We start from the raw sequence: 21,313 nt of genomic DNA, 5'->3' as shown, positions 1-21,313 counted from the left end.
ATGTGCAGAGTTTGAAACTAGGAGGCTGTTTTCACATTCATTGCTCTAATAGTTCTCTCTGCTCATTGAAAAACTGATTTTGAGAGGCAGGCCTATGAGCATGATTTGTGACATCAAATAGTTTAGAAGCCAACTCTGGTCCAATATTCAGCATACACAAGTGTGATTAAGTTTCCCTTAAAGACTCCAGTGCATAGACACTGAGCATGGGCTTAATAGTGAAGTAGGGGACATCTTGTGTCCAGCAGGAAATATTTGCATTTTCATATATTCTGACATTTTTAATGACAGAGGAGTAGGTGCCAAGATTTTAATGTGACAATTAAACTTTTTTTTCCAACAAAAACTATGTCAGACACACACCAGAAAATGTGTATGTATGACTTAATTTAGGATATTTTATATTCATTGTTTTGTCAAAATGAATCAAGGCAGAAAGAAAAAGCCTAAACAAGGCTAGAACTCCAAAAAAGCTTTTGTTTAACCTCACAGCAGAAAAATTACATGAACAACACTGCATGAGCTGATCTCATGTTAAACGTAGTTTAACATGGTAACTGCAGTTGTCCAATAAATGCAGTTGATTTTCCTCTGAAATGCAGTGAAGTTAAAGCAAAGCCTGCCAAAGAGAAACATTAGTAAGTAACAGTACACGCTGTGCATTAGAGCCTGAATGGTACTTGAATCTTGAGGCCGATACTAGGGAATAAAAATTTCCCATTTTGGTATATCAGCTGAAATACCCACATTTTTTGCAATGATCCCTCAAATGTTGTTATCACACATACAAAAAAAAAAGTAATGGAGGCAGGAGGTAGGATATTTTACAGTATAACAATAACCTTTATTGTCTAAATTGACATCAGTGCACACATCAACTTAAACAAGAATTAAATCATTTTAAATTACCCTAAGCATCTTTTTTTTTGGCATTTTAATCTCTAAAAAAAACTTCATATCCATGCATATCAGGCAACATATGGGCAGATACCAATATATCTGTGACAGGCCAGTAACGACCAACCGACCGGCTCTACTGTATAAATATTAACCATCTTGTGATGAAGCAATATAAAGTGATATACAACTCAAGTTTCTCTCTCCTTTCAGACTGTGCTTAAAAGAAACAAACAACTACTTCCTGTCTCACACTAGCGCTCTCTGGCTAGCTTGACTCGTGAGAAAAGTGAAAGCAGGCTGTTATTCTGCTTTGAGCCTTGCAGAGGCGCACTTTGCCTACATGAAAAACATTTTCATATTCAGGCACACAGCCTAGCATACACCCGAAACAGTGCATGTTTTATTTAGTGTTTAAGACTGTATATTGTAACAAAAACCATCTCACAGAAAGTCCCACTTTTACCATTTATTTAGTATGAAGAAGTTCAAGTTAGGATCATAAACTTAGACCAAGTACAAGCGCAGTGAACTTCTTGGAGAGATTTTAAAGTGGTATTCCCTGTAAGTGGTTTAATTTATCTTTAAATTACTGGCAAATAAGACAAAGAATAAGGACTTGTGTGTAATACATATGACTCAATCATTCAGAACAAACACAATGACAATACACAAGGATAAGTAAAAGTTTTTATTTATTTAAATTAGCATAAAAAGCAAAAACAAACTAAGAACCATGTATAACAGGCTACAGTCAACTTAAAAAAACACTGATAGAGTATGATGCATATATTTTGTGAAGTTGAAAATAAGCACTTTATAAAAAATAGATTATCTACATTGTAACAAAATGAACAAAGTGGCTATGTGGTCTGTACATTTCCCCCAATGATATAAAAAAAGATTTCCATCACTTGAAAGACTAAGATTGACAGCAGTACTCAACATGATCTACTTTCTATGGAAGAATATGTGTGACAGCCTCTAACACCTTGAATGAAAGTATAACAAGTAATTAAGCAGAAAATTAAAGTCAGTGGCTAAAATGTATCCACAAAATCTTGCTCAAAAGCTCCGTTCTTTACTAACTACTCCGTTTCAACACACTGTACTTAGAAACAGGAGTACAACGGCTACCAAATGCAACTTCTGACCACCGAGAAATGGTTTTCTTTACACTCAAATCTCATTTTTTGGTGTCAAAAGCGTTGTGCAACACTTACAAACAACTTAGTTTACACAAAGTATGAAATGTAAGAAAGAAATTCCACCATGAAATGAAAAGGACTGATAGGAGTGTTGATAATATTAAGCCTTCAGAGATACAGTTGGGATGAGGAGGATACGTAACAGGTCACACAGCTGAGGGTTTGGTGCTGGAAGAGTACAGTAACTGGGGGACTGGTCGATACATGCAAGGTGGGGTGTTGATGCTGTTTTAGGGCCAGGGGGACGTAAAGAGAAAAGCCTGTTTGATTACATACATGAGGGAGGGGATGATTGGAGCAGTAGATAGTAGAGGGGGAGTCTTAAAGTCTCACAGTGTGAAATCTACTCCTGGGCCTCTTTTCCAGTCATCTTGTAGATCTCAGAGGGGCCATCAACATGGGTGATTGTAGTAGTCAGCTGGATGTCCTCGCCACTGTTTCCTCCAGCATCTCCTGCACACATAAACATGACAAGTCATCAACACAGAAATGACCAATAATAGAACGTAAATACAAGACATTTTAATAGCATGCATCTTGTTTGGGTTCTCATTGTGCACTTGGGGTGCAACAGTCCATTGATCTGGATTGATATAACGATTCAATGATCAGCGATACAATACAACATATGCAAAGTGAAAATAATCGATTCCATAATTAAAATGCGGCTTTATGTTGAAATTCCCATGGCAAGTATGTCACTTTTTTTGTCCAAGCACGCTTCTTTCCTGACATTCAAACAGTGCTAAGGGGCAGATAATGGCATGAAGCCAAGAAAAAGATGACAAGGATATTTACTCTCTTCTTGGGGGAGAAAAAAAAAAAAAAAGAAAATCAGCCATGTGGAAATATTTTGGATTCAAGAGAAAAGACGGGTCAACAGACAAACATGGGATCTCACTCAGCAGTCTGCCAACTTGTTGCCCTTGCTGCAGCAGTATTAGCAGCTCTGTTTCAACAATGGCTGAAAAAAACGTGCATGCAGGCTGAAATTCAACTGTGGTGTTCTGTTGACTGATGCAGTGATTTAAACCAACGGTGAGTATAAAAAGTATAAATAATACATGTTGTTTGTACAGTCTGAGGAGAAGAGATGTCTACTAGTCACCAAAATGCCATAGGCTTAAGATAATAATAGTGACCAGCCAAAGTATTGTTTTGTCTCCTCCAAAGTTATTATTGAGCCTAATTGTATAATGTTGAGCCATGTTTTGTGTGTGTTAGTGGAGTCTGTTTAAAGTAAACTTTTCTGCACTTAACTGGTTAAAATTATTTTGTCACGTTTTTCTTTTTTGACCAAAAACAGAAAAGAAAGGGATGGCAGCTTTTTCTGTTACTGACTTTGTGAAACTGGTGAATAATAATGTCTTATATCAATCACAAGCTCCTGAATGGAAATCATGTCATGGCAGACTTTGTGATATCTGTAAATAGACATGGGACGCTACGAAAATTTCATGTCACGATTATCTTAGCCCAAATAATTGCAATTCACGATATTATCTCGCACAATAATCATAAAATTATTATGAAAACTCAAAATGGCAATAAAACATACTTAATCTTACATTTTGTTAAGAACAAATATTTTTAGTATTTTTTTTTAATAAATCATAGGACTGTACTTTATCAAGCTAGACAGCTTTATTTAGTAATTCATGTGAGGATATTTGTGATTATCCCTATAATGGAGATTCACCACCATCAACTAGCTTACTGCAATTTGCAACAAAATCCTAAATCATCCAGTCCCCATCTGCAAACAGTGTATCGTTGTCCAAAGAATATAGTATCGTGTTGTGATGAAACTTGTGATTAACACCCTTATTAAGCACATTCCTTTGCATTCCTGTAGGCAATGATCCGTTGCACATCAAGTCGGTTTAGCTGAATTTCATGAACATAAATACCTTCAGCTTGTTCGAAACAGAAGTGAAACTCTGAAAGAGTAAATCAACACAGAGACTGAAACTTGGAGCGAGGCGCCCCTCCCATGAGATCGGCTGACGCATTTCAGGGAAAGCTTCCAGAACTTCAAACCCTCTTTTTCTCTCCCCGTGTCACTGACGTCAGGAGACGGATGGATGGTTTTCATTACTTCCCTGCTCTCCAATCTGCCCCTCTCCCTTGCCCTCCCCCCATCCTCTCTTCACTGTTCCCTTCCTTTCTGTCTGGAAGGAAGCCTGGTGTCCATTAGAATCACCCTCTCGGGCCAAAGAGACCCTTCTTTCCCCTGGGAATCTGGGTCCCTCTGAATCACCCCTCCTCCTCTGAAAACAAACTTTGCATGAATAGGCAGCCTTACAGACACTTTACTCACCACCAGAACGAAGTAAGAGCTACTGGGACACTAATGAAATTCAACCAATAACTTTAATACAATGAAAGTTTTATTTAGTGCTATATTTGTATAAATAATTTAATACCAACTACAGTTATTTTGCATAAGTGTCCAAAACTTGAACAGGGTTAATCTAGATCGAATTTAACCATTTTAGCTAGCCAACTAACATTAAGACAATTTTTATGTAAATGTGAATCACATTTACATAAAAAAATAAAATTAAACTATAGCTTCTTTGTTATATTATCTACTATATAAAATTATTTGTCTTGCTTAAATGTGAGACCTAACTGCTGCAATGGCTGAACATTTTAGGTTTCATCCTAACCTGCTATAAACCAACAGACAGCATTTACAGCCGATACTCCCATCCATCTCATTTCTTTAGAAAGCTAGTAGAAAAATATAGTTACCAGTGATGCACTGACCACTTGTCTGCTCGTCTCCGTAGCGTTTGTGAGAGGGTGCGTAGAGGAACATGATGGCAAAGACGTACAGGTTCCACATTCCATAGATGCCGGTGAAGAAGGCGCTGTTCACCTGCACCGTGTGCTCTCCCCAGTGCCAGTGTCCCTCGTTCACCTGGACACAGAGAAACACAAATACATATGTTTATAGCCGCTGTATGATACGAATTACCACCTAAATAGTCCTAGGTGTGGAGGGCATTACTGTTACTCACCTGACTGATGATGAAGAAGATGACAGTCATGGCAGCGCAGGTCAGAGTGACCAGCATGAGAAACTTGAACCTGAAAATAAGGCCCTAAAGAGGGACAAAGAGGATGACAGAAATAAAACAGTTAATTTAAAAAAAGAAAAGAAAACATGTAGCAGAGAAATCCTTCTTTGGTTTTTATGTGTGATAATGAACAATTAGAAGAATGAGAACACACACCTCATAGTGCAGGCGTCTGGCCTTGGACATGGCAGGTAGGGACGTCCTCTTACCACTGATGTTGCGGAAGACTTGAAATACCATGAAGCAGAGGAAGAGGAAGTAGAGACAGGCGCAGATCCCTGCCACAATTATGAATGCCATCTGAGGCAACCGTAGTCAAGAAAATAAGTAAACAACACCTTAAAAAGTCACAGTTAGTGCATGCTGTAGATATATGGAAGATAAAATGTTATTGTTTTTTCAAAAATATAGATTAGGGAGGTAGGTTCAGCCTTATGTGCACCAGAATGTGATATTGCATATAAATATTGTAAACTGGAAAATGTGCTATTAAGTTGCACGACAGTTTCACAAATACTGATTGTACAAATGTCATAAAAACTGCTTCTCAGTGTTTTGTAAGGTTATGCGTCTCATTAATAAAACCTGATCTGACTTTACTGCAGTAGAACATGTCAGAAGTGGGCCTTATAAAGATTTGATGACCCTGGTTATAGACACTGTACCAACTGTCCTCTAACTGCTCAGCGTCAGGAACATTGAGTAACCTTTTCCTCTTGAGGGGACTCGGAGAAAAAAGGAGGAGAAAAGACTGAAATAAGGCGCTGTGTTCTGCAGTTGTTTTTGAAGAGGTGTCCTGATGAATCTTGCATCACTCAGCTTGGCAGCCGAGGCTAACAAACCAGTACACACACAAAAACACATCGTCCCGAGACCCTGGGCAATGCTTTCACATATGGCATTACTAAATTATTTCTCATCTTATTAGTCTGGAGATCCACTTTCAGTTCATGTTAAAGCCAACTGCAAGAATGTCTCAAACATAGCAGGAGTCCTGATAACGAGAGATGAGATGAGACAGAAACAGTAGTTTTGCAGTTGGTAGAGTTTTAGTAGAGTCATAAATTTGTTCCAACAAAGCAGAGGAACGACCTTAAACATGTTTATTGGCTGCTAACCTGAAAAACATTTGACTATTTAAACTGTCAGAGGGTTTTTATTAGCAGACAAGCTGTTTGCTTTTGTTTCCTGCTGCTGTTGTCAAATATATATATTTAAAAAAGGATACAGCAAGCTCAGTTCCTACATCAGACGCCCAGATGCTGTAGAAGGGGTTTGTCAGCTGGACCCCTCTGGGGAAAACAGAAACAATACATTTATTAAGTTTCCTCTTTTGAGTGTGTCACAGCGTTTCATTACAAAAACGCAGAAAGTACACACAGCATGTGGAGATTAATCATAAAAAAAGAAGTGGAAATAGAAAGTACAGAATTTCACAAAATTCATTACTATAAAGGATTGCAAACTGATATCTACCAAGTCTCTCGTTCTAAATAGTGAAGTAAAAGAGCTTGTCTCACCTCTCACACATGTCAAAGATAAAGAGGCAGAAGGAGCCAAACACAATGGGTCCGACCTGCTTCCAGTATACTGAGAAACGGTTCCTCTCCATCTGGTCCTGAGAGAAAAGGACAAAACAGACTTCAAGTTGGGATATAATCTATTAAATTTTATAGATCACACATGGAGTCGATTATCACCAAAATCCTTCTTCAGCCATGTCATCCTGTACATAACATTAGTGTCCTGTTGCCAAAATGAGCATTTTTCATGGGTGTTATATGTTTCAAGGTATCCTAACCACAAATGTACCCTTTAAAACTGAACACATTTTGAAAAAGCTTAGAGCAACTTAATATACCGTACAAGATCTCTATATTGTTAAATATCAAGAACTGGTCCACATTTTTGTCCACATATTCCTGAGAGCAGATATTTTCAGGTCACCTCAGAAAATGGATTTGAAATGTAATGTGGTTAGTGTACACACCAGGCAGTTAATACAACCTGGTATCATCATATGAGCCAAAAAAATAAAAAATAAAAAAATCTTTAGAACAATGAATAAGATGGGTATAAATACTGCTTCTATAACCCATTCTTCATTCTACCCCTGACAAAACCAACAAAATATGGTGCCTTTAAAGCCCCTTGGACTTTCATGTTGTTAGATGTAAAGCATACATAAATCTGGTAAACTGCTGGATAGACATTTTCATGACAAACATTACATTAAGACAAAAGTTCCATACAAACCTGCACTGAAGGAACTGAAAACAACAAACATCCCTTGAATCAAAGTAAGGGTGTAATGATTATTCAATGATTAGATTAGTCGAACAACAAACTTTTCTGACATTTTATAGACTAAACGATTAATCATTTAATGCATGAGAAGGTAAAGAGACAAATTAATTTTGAGATATTCTGATTGGTTGTGATCAAGCACTGATTATTAGATTACATGCACAATTGACCCAAACGTTACACTATACAGTGAGCCGCACACATCCAAAGACTGGGTGATAAAAGGCCAGGTGTTGCAAACAAGAGTGAACAATGAAGCATACACAGGAGTGTACTCTGATGACTCTGAGCCAGGGTTGGACCTTGAGAAGAAGCAAACAGCTTTTAGGAACACAAAGCTAAGAACATGTTATTATTCAAGGCTTCAATCGACATCAAGAAGCGAATTAAATCATTTTTGCGTATGCAAGTAGAGCTCAGCGTCTAAGCCCTCAAGAGACAAAAAGCTGGCTGTTCAGAGAACTGAGGAGTGGTAAAAAAAAGACTTGTCATCCTGTCTGAGGCAGACATGGAGCTCAAAGAGGTCATCGAGTTGATGGTCCAGCCGTTAAGTATGAAAAATATCCATCCGACCATCTCCATGACTGCCCCAGTCCAGCCAACTACCAGACGTCACATGAGAATGACCTGCAAGTTTTTTGTGGGATGAAGGTCAGGTTGAGGGAAGTTTTTGATGGCTGAGCTCTCACACATCTCCACTTGTCCTCTGCCCAGAGCCAATGTTGCAAACAATGTTGTGTCCTGGACAAAAATAACAGTGAGATAAGATGGGCAAAAAGGTTTTTCCATACCAATTTTAATGATTTTAAAAAAGGGTTTACCATTAACTCATACTGGCAACATTTAAATGTCTTTATCATTATTTTAACAGGAACATTGGCAGTTCTGTTTGACAGACAAACACAGTGTGGAAAGAGTAGCAAAAAGCGCAGACAAGTGGAGGTATACGGTAACAAACATGGATTTATGTTACTGAAGACAGTGCTTCACAAATTTAGAGCTGAAAAAAAAAATGGCTTTCAGGAATAATTGAATTGGACACAAATACCATTTTACATCAAAACTAGCTCGTATATGCGTTTTGTTTTTTTGTTTTTTTAAATGCTGATGAACCCGCTACAGTCACGCAGTTGCCCTTCAGTTTTTTTTTGTTTTTCCTGTGTGTCCAGTGTGAAATGGGTTACACAGACATCATTTTCTGCCACGTGCATGTTCTCCAGTTTTCTGTTACTGGCTCTGTCTCCTTTTTTAACATCCACTCACTCAAAAATCGATTCTGTAATGCAACAAATTATTTAAAAGTCCACGGGGGGTACATCAGTTTTAAAAAGGCACTGGTTTTCTGTTTCGCAGATTGATGAGTATTGCAGTACCACATACACCGATCAGCCACAACATTAAACCTACAAACTGAATATTGTGCAGGTTCCCCTTGTGCAGCAATACAGCTCTGACCTGTCAAGGCGCGGTCTTGAGACCTCTGGGGGTGTCTCCAGCTGGCACATATACAGTATACCAATCCATCCAACTCAGGGATATGTTTTGCCAACCAAGTAGGTTTGTCTGCTTGATTAAGATAACAGTGCTCTATATATTTTATATGTATTAAGCTGGATCAAGGTTGAGGAAAAGACACAAGCGCAGAAGCATTCCTCTAAGCAAGCAAATCATTTTTATTTACCCAACTCCATAAGGTTGTCATGGAATGGCTGGAAGAGGACTTCACCTTTAGCACTGAATTGCCATTAGCCAGCAAGCCTGCAGGCAAGTCAGAAAAACATCAAACATTACATTAAAAAGGGACTGTGTACAGTACCATGAGGTGCTCCCCGCAGAAGATGATCCAGAAGGAAAGCAGCATGGAGTAGAAGATGCCCTGCCTGATGTCTCCAAAAAGCAGCATCCAGGTCCAGTTGAAGCCAATGGAGAACCACTCCACTGGGATGTTGATGAACGTCATGGAGATACCCAGAGCGAGGATGACCCTGAGGACACAAACACAGCAGTTAGTACTAAGGGTGAAAACCACTAAAAGTAATGGGATTATTCATTTTTTGCTGCATTTGTGGCATTATAAATGTCGAAATGTCGTAAATGCTTGTTGGTAATGAATTTGATATATTTTAGGAGGAATATATCTATAAAAGTATAATTCATGCAGCCTTAGCAGCCATGCTAATATGTTCAAGACAGATGAATGGATGAGACTAACACTACAATCCCTGAGGAGACTGAGAACAGAGTTGGCAGATTAAATCTAAGATCACTTTAACTGGCAGGCTTTACACCTCAATCTGGTGTACATCTTTTACACAGACACAATCGATGTTTTAGAGCAAGGCTACATTGTTGCCTGCTGAAGCACACTTATTAGATCTTGGGACATTATTGATTAGATTAGATTATCTATTCAGCTAGCACAGTACAGTGTGTCCCCACTGACCTATCCAAGTCTACATAATTCACTACCTTTCTAAATAAGCCACATCATTACAGCCAACCTCCCTCAACCTTGAAACCCAGACATTTAGAGAGAGAAAGAGAGAGAGAGAAAAAAAAGGGTGAATGAATAACAACCAGCCTTCAGAAAGACAGAATAGAGCTCGTCTTCCCAGCGTCTGCAGCAGGTCCCTGCATGCCGCCCGTAGATCAAAGGAGGATCATAAATAGACAGTTGAGAGGGCAAAACAGAGCTACAGTGCGTCTGTGTTAGTCAGAGAGACCAGGAGGGGGGAAAAGCACATGATAAAGGTGACCTGAAAACATGTGGGTGCAAACATTTTATGCAAGCGCTGTGGGTAACAGAGGTAATGTCACACAGCTTCTAAGCATTTTCACTGCAGACAGCTCATCAGCAAACAGAGTGAAACCACATTTGACTGGTATGCAGGGAATGTGTCCTGAGCACCAACAACACAGACAGGAGAGGTGTTTGCGTGTGTGTGTGCATAGACAAAGACAAAAGGATTAGGTATGAAACTCATAATGGTGTAGATGCCCTAAATTAACCTTTTAAATGGGACGTTTTACATGTGATAGCAGGAAAATACAGTTGTAACTAATAACATTAATTATGGCTGCGTTGCATCTGGGTGAGTCAGTTCCTGCTGTTGTGCACACTGACTGAACAGAGCCATGTTCCTGATCCCACCTGTGCTTTTCCTGCTATGACAAGTCCACAATATCTGCTGCACCAAACATTTAACACTTTTAAAATCACTTTCTAATGTCGCAAAATGAAGATGAAGGATGTTTTTGAAGTTAAATATCTCAGGGTTTTCCCCATTTTATGAATTATATCATCATATCATCCTTGGCCTTTTCCACAGTGAGTTCCCACTCACATCTGTCCTCCGTGTTTAAAGGAAGTCTGAGGTTTACCGTTCTGACACCTCTGAACCAGCATGACAGGAGACTCTGGTAAAGCTTTTACAGCATGAAAAAATCATCTGCTGTCCACAAATAGGGTACGTGTCGCGCTTCCTCAGACCATGCTTGTCATTTGGGAATAAGAGCCGTGAGCCGGAAAATACAGAGAGAAGGAGAGAGACACTGACTGTGCAAGTGTGTGTGCGTGTGTGCGGTGTCTCAGCGAGCTGCCATGCATGTCCTGAATGCGGGTGTATGCAGCATGTGTCTGCCGAGTGCTAGCTTGCAGATTTTGTAACGCGTTTCACGCTTCGCCAGGCACTTCCTGTGGCGCAGAACGCTGCCTCTTACTGATCGGTCTTCCCAGCACGGCAGGGGGTTAGACAAACACTGGGCTCTGAGCATAGCTCCAACTTTCCACAGCATGGCGTTCAGACTATCTGCTTCAGGCAGAACTACCTGCATTGGCTGCTCTAACCTTCATGGTGTTTGGGTAAGGAATGAACACAAATATATCAGGTTTTGAATATCTTTTTCCCCTGATATATTTGTATATTTTCAGAGGAAATCTGGCAAGAGGAAAGTTCTCACTTGATTTAAATGAGAAACTAACTACAAAACAGAGTTGTAAATGCATTTTAGCTAGGTGGTGTAATCAAACAAATCTGTGTGCAACCTACTGATGGCTGTTGATAACATTCCTTCTCAGTCACTTTGATGAACACCGCCTTCTGATCACCGACCTTCACTGCTCAGAGTTGGCATGCCCTACTTGTACATTGCATCCAAAAGCCTTTACCCAGTAGACACACTGAAGAGGAGCCTCAACAGCATTCAATGAAACCATCCCTTTAGGTCCTGGCTGTTTCTTCTAACAAGCACCATATACCATAAATGTACAACTTCGGCTCTTAATTGCAGGTGTTACCCATCTTGGGATGATTGTCTCAGTTGGAATTATGACGTCAAGAGGTATAAAAAAAAATCAGTCTGGTGCATACAATACAATGGTGAACAGAGAACACCTCACACAGATGAGGCCTTACTTCTCCAGCAGCACAGGAGGTCTGCTCATGAGGGTGATCCGTCTCCAGTACCAGATCATGATGATGAGGATGCTGGGTGTGAGGAATGTCTTCATGGCAAACCACACTTTGGTGAAGCCTCCGTTCTGATGGATGCCCTTGGAGAAGAAATAAATGCCATCAGCGTCAACTCTTTTATTGGCAAAACAAGGCAAGATGTGTCTCAGTTTAAAAAATAACCCTAGACACTTTGGGTCAGCATTAAGCAGAGTATCAAAAAGCTTCAAATACACAGGTCCTAATCAGAAGCCAACTTACAACAAAACGAATGTCTTTGATTTCTCCAATCCCCACGTTGATCTTCTTCCTCTCGTTGACAGGCAGACGGATGTTGAGAAGGTAGTACTTATGAGCCACGCTGCCAACCTCCATGAAGGGCAGCAGTTCACACTCGTAGTATCTTCCCTCATTCTCAAAGGTCTGGAAAACACATAGAAACACAATAAATCTGGTTCAAAATACATTCATCTGAAGATAACAGATACTTTAGAAGACGTATGCCTCGTCGACGTCTGCTTTTTAAGCAGTTTCAGAAAAAAATTCTTTGTCCATACCAACACACCTGAAAATGAATATCACATAGACATTCACGTACAATGGGCATGTGTGTGCCGGGGTAAACAGGAAGCAGACTGTATACTCTGTGGTTAGCTGCTTATTTAAAAGAAAATGGTATGAACGTGTCAGGGAAACATGACTGCTCTTAACAGAATCCTCCTGGATAACGCATTTTTTATTAGAACATTGTCAGCGACCATTTTTGTCTCTCTTTTTTATTGTATTATGTCCATCTGTGTCATTCTACAATAAAACATCTATTCAGACACTGTACAAACTCAAACACTCCGATATAACACATTCTGCTTTGAGTTAATGTTTTTCCAATGATGCTGTATACACTGATAAGCCCCAATTTGAAACTATAACAATTAATTGATTAATCATCAAATACAAACAGCAAAACCATCTTTGGAAGCTGAGTCACTATAAAATACAGGACATTTATGACAATGTGACAAATACCAAGTTATATTATCGTTGCAAAACACTAAATAAAAAAGTACTTGTCTTTGGTATTCTAAAAGACTCATAATAGTGAGTGAGTGTCATTTCCGCACCTTGGTAGTCGTGAAGTTGCAGTTGAGCTTCCTCTGTTCAAAGGAGTGAGCCATCTCTGTCCACTCACTGACTGTGTCGTCTCTGTAGGCCAGGCCCACGTCAATGGTGGCCATTGCTCCTTCCTCTGGAGAGAATTACAACAGCAGCAGTTCACTCTCAGATCAGTGCAAACATTTAGCAACCAGAAACTTTTAAGAGTTGATGATGATGATTTAGACTTGAATTGGCTACAAAATCGTTAATCCAGAGAAATTATGTCTTCCAAAATGGAAACCTGCACTAAAGAAGACACTTGTGTGCGCCTGAATTACAGCGCCTGTTATACCTCTTCACTTCACTACACTGCTGGCTGTTATTATCCCAGTGATGGAATAAAATTAAGTCCTGATGACAGACAGCCTTGGCCTTTTAATTAGAAGACCAGCAAAGTGACAACGCTGCTAGCACTGACATGGAGACATTCCGCACACTCTCTCCTCTCTGTATTTTCAAGCTCACGGCTCTCTGAAAACGTGCAGGTCATTTACAGTTCAGTTAGCATGCTAGTGTTTAACATGCTAATGTAGCCCAGAGTGGTACAATGCAAAGAAAATGAGGATGGAGGACATTTTATTTATGTGAATCACTGAGAATCTGAGCTTCATGGCTACAGTTCTAATTGATTCTGTCCATTTAAGAAGGTTGCATATTTAACTAGACTAGGGTTTAGATATATTAAAAAACAAACATGTTTCCACATGGCCAAATCATTTGAGTGTTTACGGGTGGTCCTGTCACCTGGAATGAATCTGAAACAGCAAGATTAACAGGATTATTTCTCAGCATGTAAATGTATTCAGTGATTCAATCTGCTCTCCATGGTGAGCCAAATCTAGGTTACTTCCTACTTGACATAAACTCCAACAAGACCTTGAGCTGGCCTCCAACAGCCCAGCCCAGCCAATCCAACAAAAACATCCAAAGCCAAGCTATTAAAACTGCATCTTTAGATCACATTACAAAGCCAAGTGTTCTCTCCTCCAGCCCTCCAGAGTGCCTCTTGTGCCGTTATGAAACAAGCTGGAATGAAGAGAAAGAAACCCAGTGGCCTGTGCTGTGAGAAAGAAAAAAAGCAGAGGAGGTGGAGAGGGAACCAGATGAGAACTGGCAGCCGACTGTCTCTGTAATGCCCTCCACTCTGCCATTGGTCGAGCCAGACGCCCTCGAATGTCAGCTTGCTTCATGCAAACATTCCACTTCAGTCCAGCGGCCATTGCTACGGAAACTAAGCCTCCTCAACAGCTGTGTTATTGCTGGACCCTGGCCAAGGGGTGCCTGGTGCCGGGGTGGAGTGGGGCAGGTGGGTGGAGTGGTTAATAAGGGCGAAGCTCTTCTCTGCCACACACATTGTTAAACAGATAAGGTAGTCAAGGAAGAGGTGGCCCTCTGTTAATTTGTCATACAGCTGCAGAACAGAATCCACCTCCCTTTGGCACAGAGTGTGTTCTGATGAGGATTTAGACGGACGAGCAGATGCGGTTTTGTTAATTATGGCTCCAATGTTTATTGGGGTTTGAGTTTATAAGCTTTTTATCTGAATCTAGTATGTATTCAGTTTCAGGAATGCAAATCCTTATCCCAATCCGTTTAAGGTTTGGCTATCAACCAATTAGCATTGATAGCTGGAATTTGTAACTTAAATACCATACCAAAAGTATTGATATATTTAGCACGGGGAAAAATTTGAGGGCATACTTTTTTTGTTTTATAAGAAGATGAGACAAATATAAAAAAAAGGGGCATCTGATGGGCATTGTCTTAGCTTCAAGAGTTACAAATGGGCTGGGCCAACAACAGCACAACACACTTGAAAATGAGGGCTGTCATCGACCTCTTGAAATTCTTTATAGAGGTCAGAATGTTGGTTGTTGTGTTAGCCACTTTCGTTGGCACTGCTCTGTAGCATCGCTTGCATAACCAAAACCGATCGCAGAGGCTCTGCACCTGCCATCTTAGATGAGCAGTTTCAAATAATCAGGATCGATATGTAATAAAAAACTGACATTTTTGACAACACAACAACAAATTGAATGCCTTAAAGTTATTATATATTTTAATTGATATAAAAGACTACAAGTTTATCATAACAGAAGAAAGTTTTACTGTATTGTAAAATGACTACCTAAAAGTTTTTTGTTAGACTCAAACAAATCTTGCATCAAGCAATCTGCATTTTACTTATATTCTTACTAAACAACGGCCTTAAGTCTTGGGTAAGCTTGAAACAAGCTACACTTCAGCCATTCCCCCTTTTAAGCAGACTTTTGTCTTAGAATAATACAGGAAAATCAAAGATGAATGAGTTTTCAATTCAGTCAGTCAGGTTTCCACTTCTGTAGCGCTGGCTGGTTTCTACTACATGTGTAGCATCTACAGTAGTCGGCCCCCCCCCACATCCACTTCTTCTCACAGCTCCTCATGTAGCTCAGAAAGATCAACATGAGTCTCTAGCATGTGGCAGAAAGGCCTGTCTGTAATCCAGGCTGATTTACTGATTGGTCTGTCTGGCAGCCAGGCGGTAAACAACCCACCGCCCCTGAACACATTTATGTTTTGGCCAAGAATGTGAGCAAGCAAATGATGCTGATGACTAGGCTGCCATTGTAGCATGACTGTTTAGAAAAACGTCACTAGAAAAGGTCTGACTCGTATAAAATCACACCACAAACTGTCAAACTTTTTGGTCTCTGTGTTATTAAAATGACCTTTACCACTTTTCTGCTGATTACAAATTGGCCTAAGGTGGATGTTTATCAAGGTTTACAGGCATTTGTCAGTGTAGACATGAATTTATAACTAAACTTGCTATAAAACTCAAGTTGACAACACAACATTAACCCACATTGCTAGACATTTCTAAGCCATGAAGAGACAGATTTAATACTGAAGAGTCTAAACTTCTTTCCCAGGCCCTCCTGGTGATCCTGTCACTTATTAGAATTTCTCATCATCCTCTCTAATCCCTTCTTTAAGGATCCCGAGCCCCCTACCAGGACACCAATACCCTGTCTTCTTCCAGATACCAGTTATCTCCTGCCCCTTTTCCTTTCCTCTCATTCCAGCACTGAGATGCTCTAGGTCTGTCTATCCACTGATACATTTCACAACAGTGTATTTTGACAAAGGGTGGAGGTGCAAAATGAGTCAACTTTCTGGTAGAATTTCCCTCAAGAGAAGAGAAACTAGACACCGTTTTAATGTTACTTAACTTTAAGACTAAAAAAAAAAACAGAAGATGGTAACAGCAACTCTGAATTGAATATATGGTGTGCAATATTCTCATTAATCCCTCTTGTTGTGATAATGCTGTAATGCTATATTTTGTTATTGTATATGATGTTGTTGCCAACTCATCATCTACAACTACAGAATGTTTACTCCAGGGGGTAAATATTATGAAATGAGATAGTAGCACTCACTGCAGAAATGATGAAACATGATATTCATCCAAAGCATCAAGAGTGAAAAACACATAATGTTGAAATCTGGTCAAATCCACTAAACTTGGGATAACGTCAAAAAGTATGTAAATCATTTGGTTGTTGTTCTCAGGATTGGATAATAAGATAGAAACAGGTCCAGATTAGCTCTCTCCTCGCTCTCTTTATACCCTTCTCAAGGGTGTCTAACAAGCCCTTCTACAAACCCCCGAGGGTCTATAGAGAACAAACAGCAAGACATCCATCATCGTTTGCTGCCTTTCAGTGTAACAGAAATCCAATCTACTGAAAAGATACATTTCTGTGGGTTCCCTCTGAGACATTGCGTCTTAGGGGGAAGGTCCTATTAAATTCAGAGAATCAAAAGTGAGGGTGGAATGACTCTGCACTTGGATTCGAGTGATTAGAAGTGACAATGGAGGTGAATATTTCAGAGGTTGGCCTGCTACAATGAGCCTCAGCAAATATTTGCCTTTAGATTGTGAGGAAATAAGAGAGACAAAATATTGACACAAGTGGAAACAAATCCTCAGATACTGGCAAAAATGTAGCACAAGAACTTACAAGGCACTGCTGATCACCCAAACTTAAAACACAACTAAGTTATTATTTCTTCACTGAACAGGAAGCCCCATGTAAGACAGTATGGCCTCTTATGAGCATGTGTACATTAGGTTAGACTTTCCTCCCTCTCCTGAAACTTAAAAGCCATGTCCTGGAGGAGGAACATGAGCCGTTCTGTCTTCAACATGTGTTTGAAACCAATAAGAAAAACCCTGGTTCTCACCTATCTGGTTGTACATCTTAAATGCGATGTCAAACTGCAGGATGACCAGCATAAACTGGAACCAGGGGCTCATCTCCTTGTTAGGCAACGGAATGTGGACAGCAAATACGATGTTGTTGGCCTCGATCTTCTTGGCCATGGCTTCGTCAAAGGTCCTGAGTTTGGCACATTGGTTAGGACCCCAGGGCATGAACCATTTTGTTTCCTGTCGGTGCTTGCCTGTGTCCACACACTTGGTGGCCAAGTAGTGGACTGCGGTGGTGGGGCTGGGAGCTGGTGAGACAAATACAAAGCAGGAGAGATGTTAGACTAGGTGTCAGATTGAAATACGGCAGCAGAGTGTTTCAAGTTCCTGCCAAGCCAAATTTCCCCTCAAACTAATCAATCACACAAAGTTTGAGCAGTCCTCTGGATTAAACTGTGCATGGACAATATTAATATCTTAGCAACCATTAGGAACAGTCATCAGGTTGGGTTTGAGCCAAATCCAGTCCAAACACTTTGGCAATTACTTTTAACACTGTTTAGAAAATGCCTGGTAGCAAGGCTCGCTCTCTCGAGCCCTCTCTCTCTAAAGTGATTGGGAGGGAAAATTCCAGAAAGCTCACAGGCACCAATTACACTGTTTACGCATTGAGATTCATGAGCTCGACAAGGCTGGTGTTTGTAGTCCCTGCTATCATGCAGACACAAAAGCTCTCGTTTCCTGTTGCGATGACGTGAACAACATCAGAGAGTCTAGGTGTAGCCTCAAGGCAAAGAGCTCAACTCACAGGGTTTAAACATCAGGTAGACGATCAGATTATTAGTTTGACTGTGGGCTGGGATTTCCCTTATGCTATTATAAGGAGCAACAAACACTATGGGGTCAAGTCTTTAAGATTAATTGGTGGTGATTCGGTGTCGATTGCAAGGTTAGCTAGCACGATGGCTGAGGAAGGAGAGAAGAGCAATGTTGGCACTTTAATAATCGTTTAATCACAAGTCATATAGTCATCGCAATACTAGACCCTTTTATTGCCGATTTTCCTCATATCGTGCAGACCTGGTCACAGCTGATATTCTCATTTACATTTCTTGACAAATAATTTTGACGGTGGTGCTGCCTAACTCACCAAATTGGGTCAGAAATATACAGTTTAATTTGAATGTCCTGTACGAAATTAAACTGACTGGACATTAGACTTAAATCAATGTTTAATGTGCAAGTTTCCACAGACTTCATGTCAAAGCAGCAACTTCATCCTCAACTGTGCATTAGAAACAGTCAAGGTGAGAGGACAAAGTAGAGGCGAAACAACCAAATTGTCAACTACTTTGAAAATTGTTTCATTCATTTTTGAGCAAAAATGCCAAATGTTTGAGGGTTCAAGCTCCTTAAAATAGAATAAAGTTACAAAGTAAATAAAATCTCTGAGTTTTAGGCTGTTGGTTGTACAAAAAAACAGCTTTAAAACCCATTAAATCTCAGTCAGATGACTTGTAGATAAATGTGCAGATGCTTCCAATTTGTTGAGAATATCTCCAAGAAAGACCAGGAGAAAAACTCCAGTCGCGAATGTGTCATGCCATTTGTGACGTATCGAAGAAGACTCCATAAGCTGCAATTACTGTCGAGGGTGCTTTTGGGAAGTACTGACTCATGGGGGTGAAGATGAAAGCCTGGCATTTCCAGATTCAGCTCATGCAAAAGATTAGTGACATATCCCAGAAGACTCAAAAGGCCACCAACATGTGAGGGGTTATACCGTTACGTAGTTCGGATATTTCAGTATTTATCTAGTTTCAATAACGAGGAAGGTGTGAATCTGAATAGTTTGTGCCTGTAACCCTGTTTCTTATCTGAACATCTAATCATATCTGTTCAGTTGTAACAGAGAGCTGAAGGGCGGACACTTTACACACCCTTTAGGTAACAAACTCTCCACACAGTCATAAAACTCAACCAAGGCCATTTTCAAGGAACCTTCAACTGTGTAAGTGTGCTAGCAGCTGCATAAAAATAAAATGAAAACACACACTGCGACAAAGAAGACACACCAAACTGAATTAAACCCAGTTATCTTGGACCCCTCTGGAGTTCAATTATCTAGTGACCCTGCCAGTCCAGCCGCACACCGGCTCCTCCAGTCTCCATCGCAGTGTGTCCAGAAGAATGGCCGTCCCTTCAGCCCGCTGACCCCATGCCGTGTCCCTGGGTCTGTGGGGAAACAAGGGGAGAAAACCCCTTTCTACTCAATTACCCCTGCCGCCCTCGGCCACCGAGCAAACACAAAGGAATCTGGCTTCATTAAAACCATCTCCGCCAGGAACGAACCGAACAAGCTAATTTACCACCAGCCATGTAGTGAGTGAGAGGGACGCTGACACACAGACTGGTGTTTAGATGGTTTTCTGATTCAGACTGTAAGAAAGAAAAGGCATCTTTCACATGGACTACATTTCTATCAAAGTGTGTGTGTGTGTGTGTTGCAGTTGTGCATGTGTGAGTGGGTGGATTTGAAGAAACTTGACAGCAACTCCGATCCAGTCCTCAAGGCGAAATGCAACTTTGACAGCTGTGTGCACTTGTGTGTGTGTGTGTGAGAGAGTTTTGTGCACCACTGTCTGCCTCAATGCAAATTAAACTAGGGGAAGAGGGGAGAAAGGAGGAAACATGAATGCTGTGCCTGCGAGGCTAAGGGGATTTGGGGAGTAGGGGAGGCTTCACACAGGGGGGAGAAAGGAGGAGTGAAAGGAAGGTAGAGATGCTGCCTGGGGCCCCACACAGCAGACAGACATTATATATGAGAGGTGGGGGTGAGGAGGAGGAGGAGGAAGAAAAAGGGGGAGAGAACATTCGCGTTGGATCAAAGAAGTGAAAAAAAAAACCACAAAAGGTTGGATGTATTTCAGAGCATTCCTGTGTTGAAATCAGAAATTGACCCACACTAAAAAGGTATCTTTTGTTATTTTTAGCCGAAGAAGTGAAGCCAGTGGTTGTGGCGTGCAGGAAAGCAGGCAGCGTACACCTTGATACAAAGCAGTGATTTAGCGGAGGAGCACTTCGGGAGCTCCGGTGTCAAAGTGACGACTCGGTGGATAAAATACAGCTAAAAGTTAGCATTTAGCGTCTTTTCTCTCGTGTAAAAGCGTTGTTTTTAGGCTGCTATGGAGGCATGTAGGAGTCCAACTTCAAACTTTGTGCTTTTATCGTTAAGAGACGTTAACGTTTGAATTCCAACAGGCACGCGCGCACAAAGGCAAATGTTAGCTAAACACACGAGAAAAGTAAAAAAACAACAAAAGAAAAGAGGATTTTAGAAAAAAAAGAGAGGAAACTTACCAATTAAACCGCCGACCATGAAGGCAAACGCCTGAAACAAAAGCAGCGTAACTCCCACTATCACCAACTTTTTGGTGCTCATGTTCTCAATAATCGCCCCCGCCATGTCGGAGGAGGAGAAGCCGGACCGAGCGAGAAACAAACAGCCGTGTGGGGGAGACGGGACGACGACGCTGCTGCATCCACCGCCGGGGAGTAGGAAGACAAGCTGGGCCCCCTCCGCCGCTCTGCTCCTGCCTTTCAACTTCGAAGGAGGAGAGAAAAAAAAAATCAGGAATCACATGACCAAGCAGCACTCAGCTTTAGCAGCCAGGCAGCCAACACCAGACCGGGGGGAGAGATCTGTGGTGCGCCACCGCATTGCAATAGAGGGCTGGTAATGCAGGTTACCGTGTCATTGAATGCTTGTGATAGCGCCCCTGTTGTGCGGTCACAGCCTACATGGCTATTTAAAGGCAGGTTTTTAGAGGTGCCATCTCATGTTTAATGCTCGGTACCGTCAACACATTGTTCTTCAAAGTCTATTCTTGATTCACAGCAAGACGAGATACTGCATCTGATGTTGTTGCCTAATAAGACCATGAGGCGTTCACTTACATTCAGCAGTTTTGGTGTTAATATGTGTTAAAGCGTTGTTTTACACTAACTATA

The 21,313-nt window shown here is 40.7% G+C and overlaps 1 protein-coding gene across 2 annotated transcripts; it reads right to left on the bottom strand.

The window, feature by feature from the left end:
* Nucleotides 1-1,575: 1,575 nt before the first annotated feature.
* On the bottom strand, nucleotides 1,576-20,927 carry wls (Wnt ligand secretion mediator). Of its 2 annotated transcripts, none has more exons than XM_073491817.1 (12): nucleotides 20,663-20,927; nucleotides 17,338-17,610; nucleotides 13,071-13,195; nucleotides 12,211-12,372; nucleotides 11,914-12,050; nucleotides 9,315-9,483; nucleotides 6,712-6,809; nucleotides 6,420-6,483; nucleotides 5,348-5,491; nucleotides 5,132-5,215; nucleotides 4,863-5,031; nucleotides 1,576-2,558 (listed from the first exon to the last, which is right to left on the bottom strand). In XM_073491817.1, exons 1-12 carry the CDS (start codon nucleotides 20,766-20,768, stop codon nucleotides 2,449-2,451), a joined length of 1,641 nt encoding a protein of 546 aa, XP_073347918.1. In that variant the 5' UTR covers nucleotides 20,769-20,927; the 3' UTR covers nucleotides 1,576-2,448. The 2 variants fall into 2 exon arrangements, with proteins under 2 accessions (XP_073347918.1, XP_073347917.1); XM_073491816.1 differs by having other exon boundaries at nucleotides 4,878-5,031; nucleotides 20,663-20,868.
* Between the last annotated feature and the right edge of the window lie 386 nt (nucleotides 20,928-21,313).

The sequence above is a fragment of the Pagrus major genome, chromosome 21 (assembly GCF_040436345.1).
Source record: "Pagrus major chromosome 21, Pma_NU_1.0".
Classification (NCBI taxonomy): domain Eukaryota; kingdom Metazoa; phylum Chordata; class Actinopteri; order Spariformes; family Sparidae; genus Pagrus; species Pagrus major.
The sequence above is the reverse complement of the archived record's forward strand: the minus strand, read 5'-3'. Positions and strand labels throughout refer to the sequence as shown.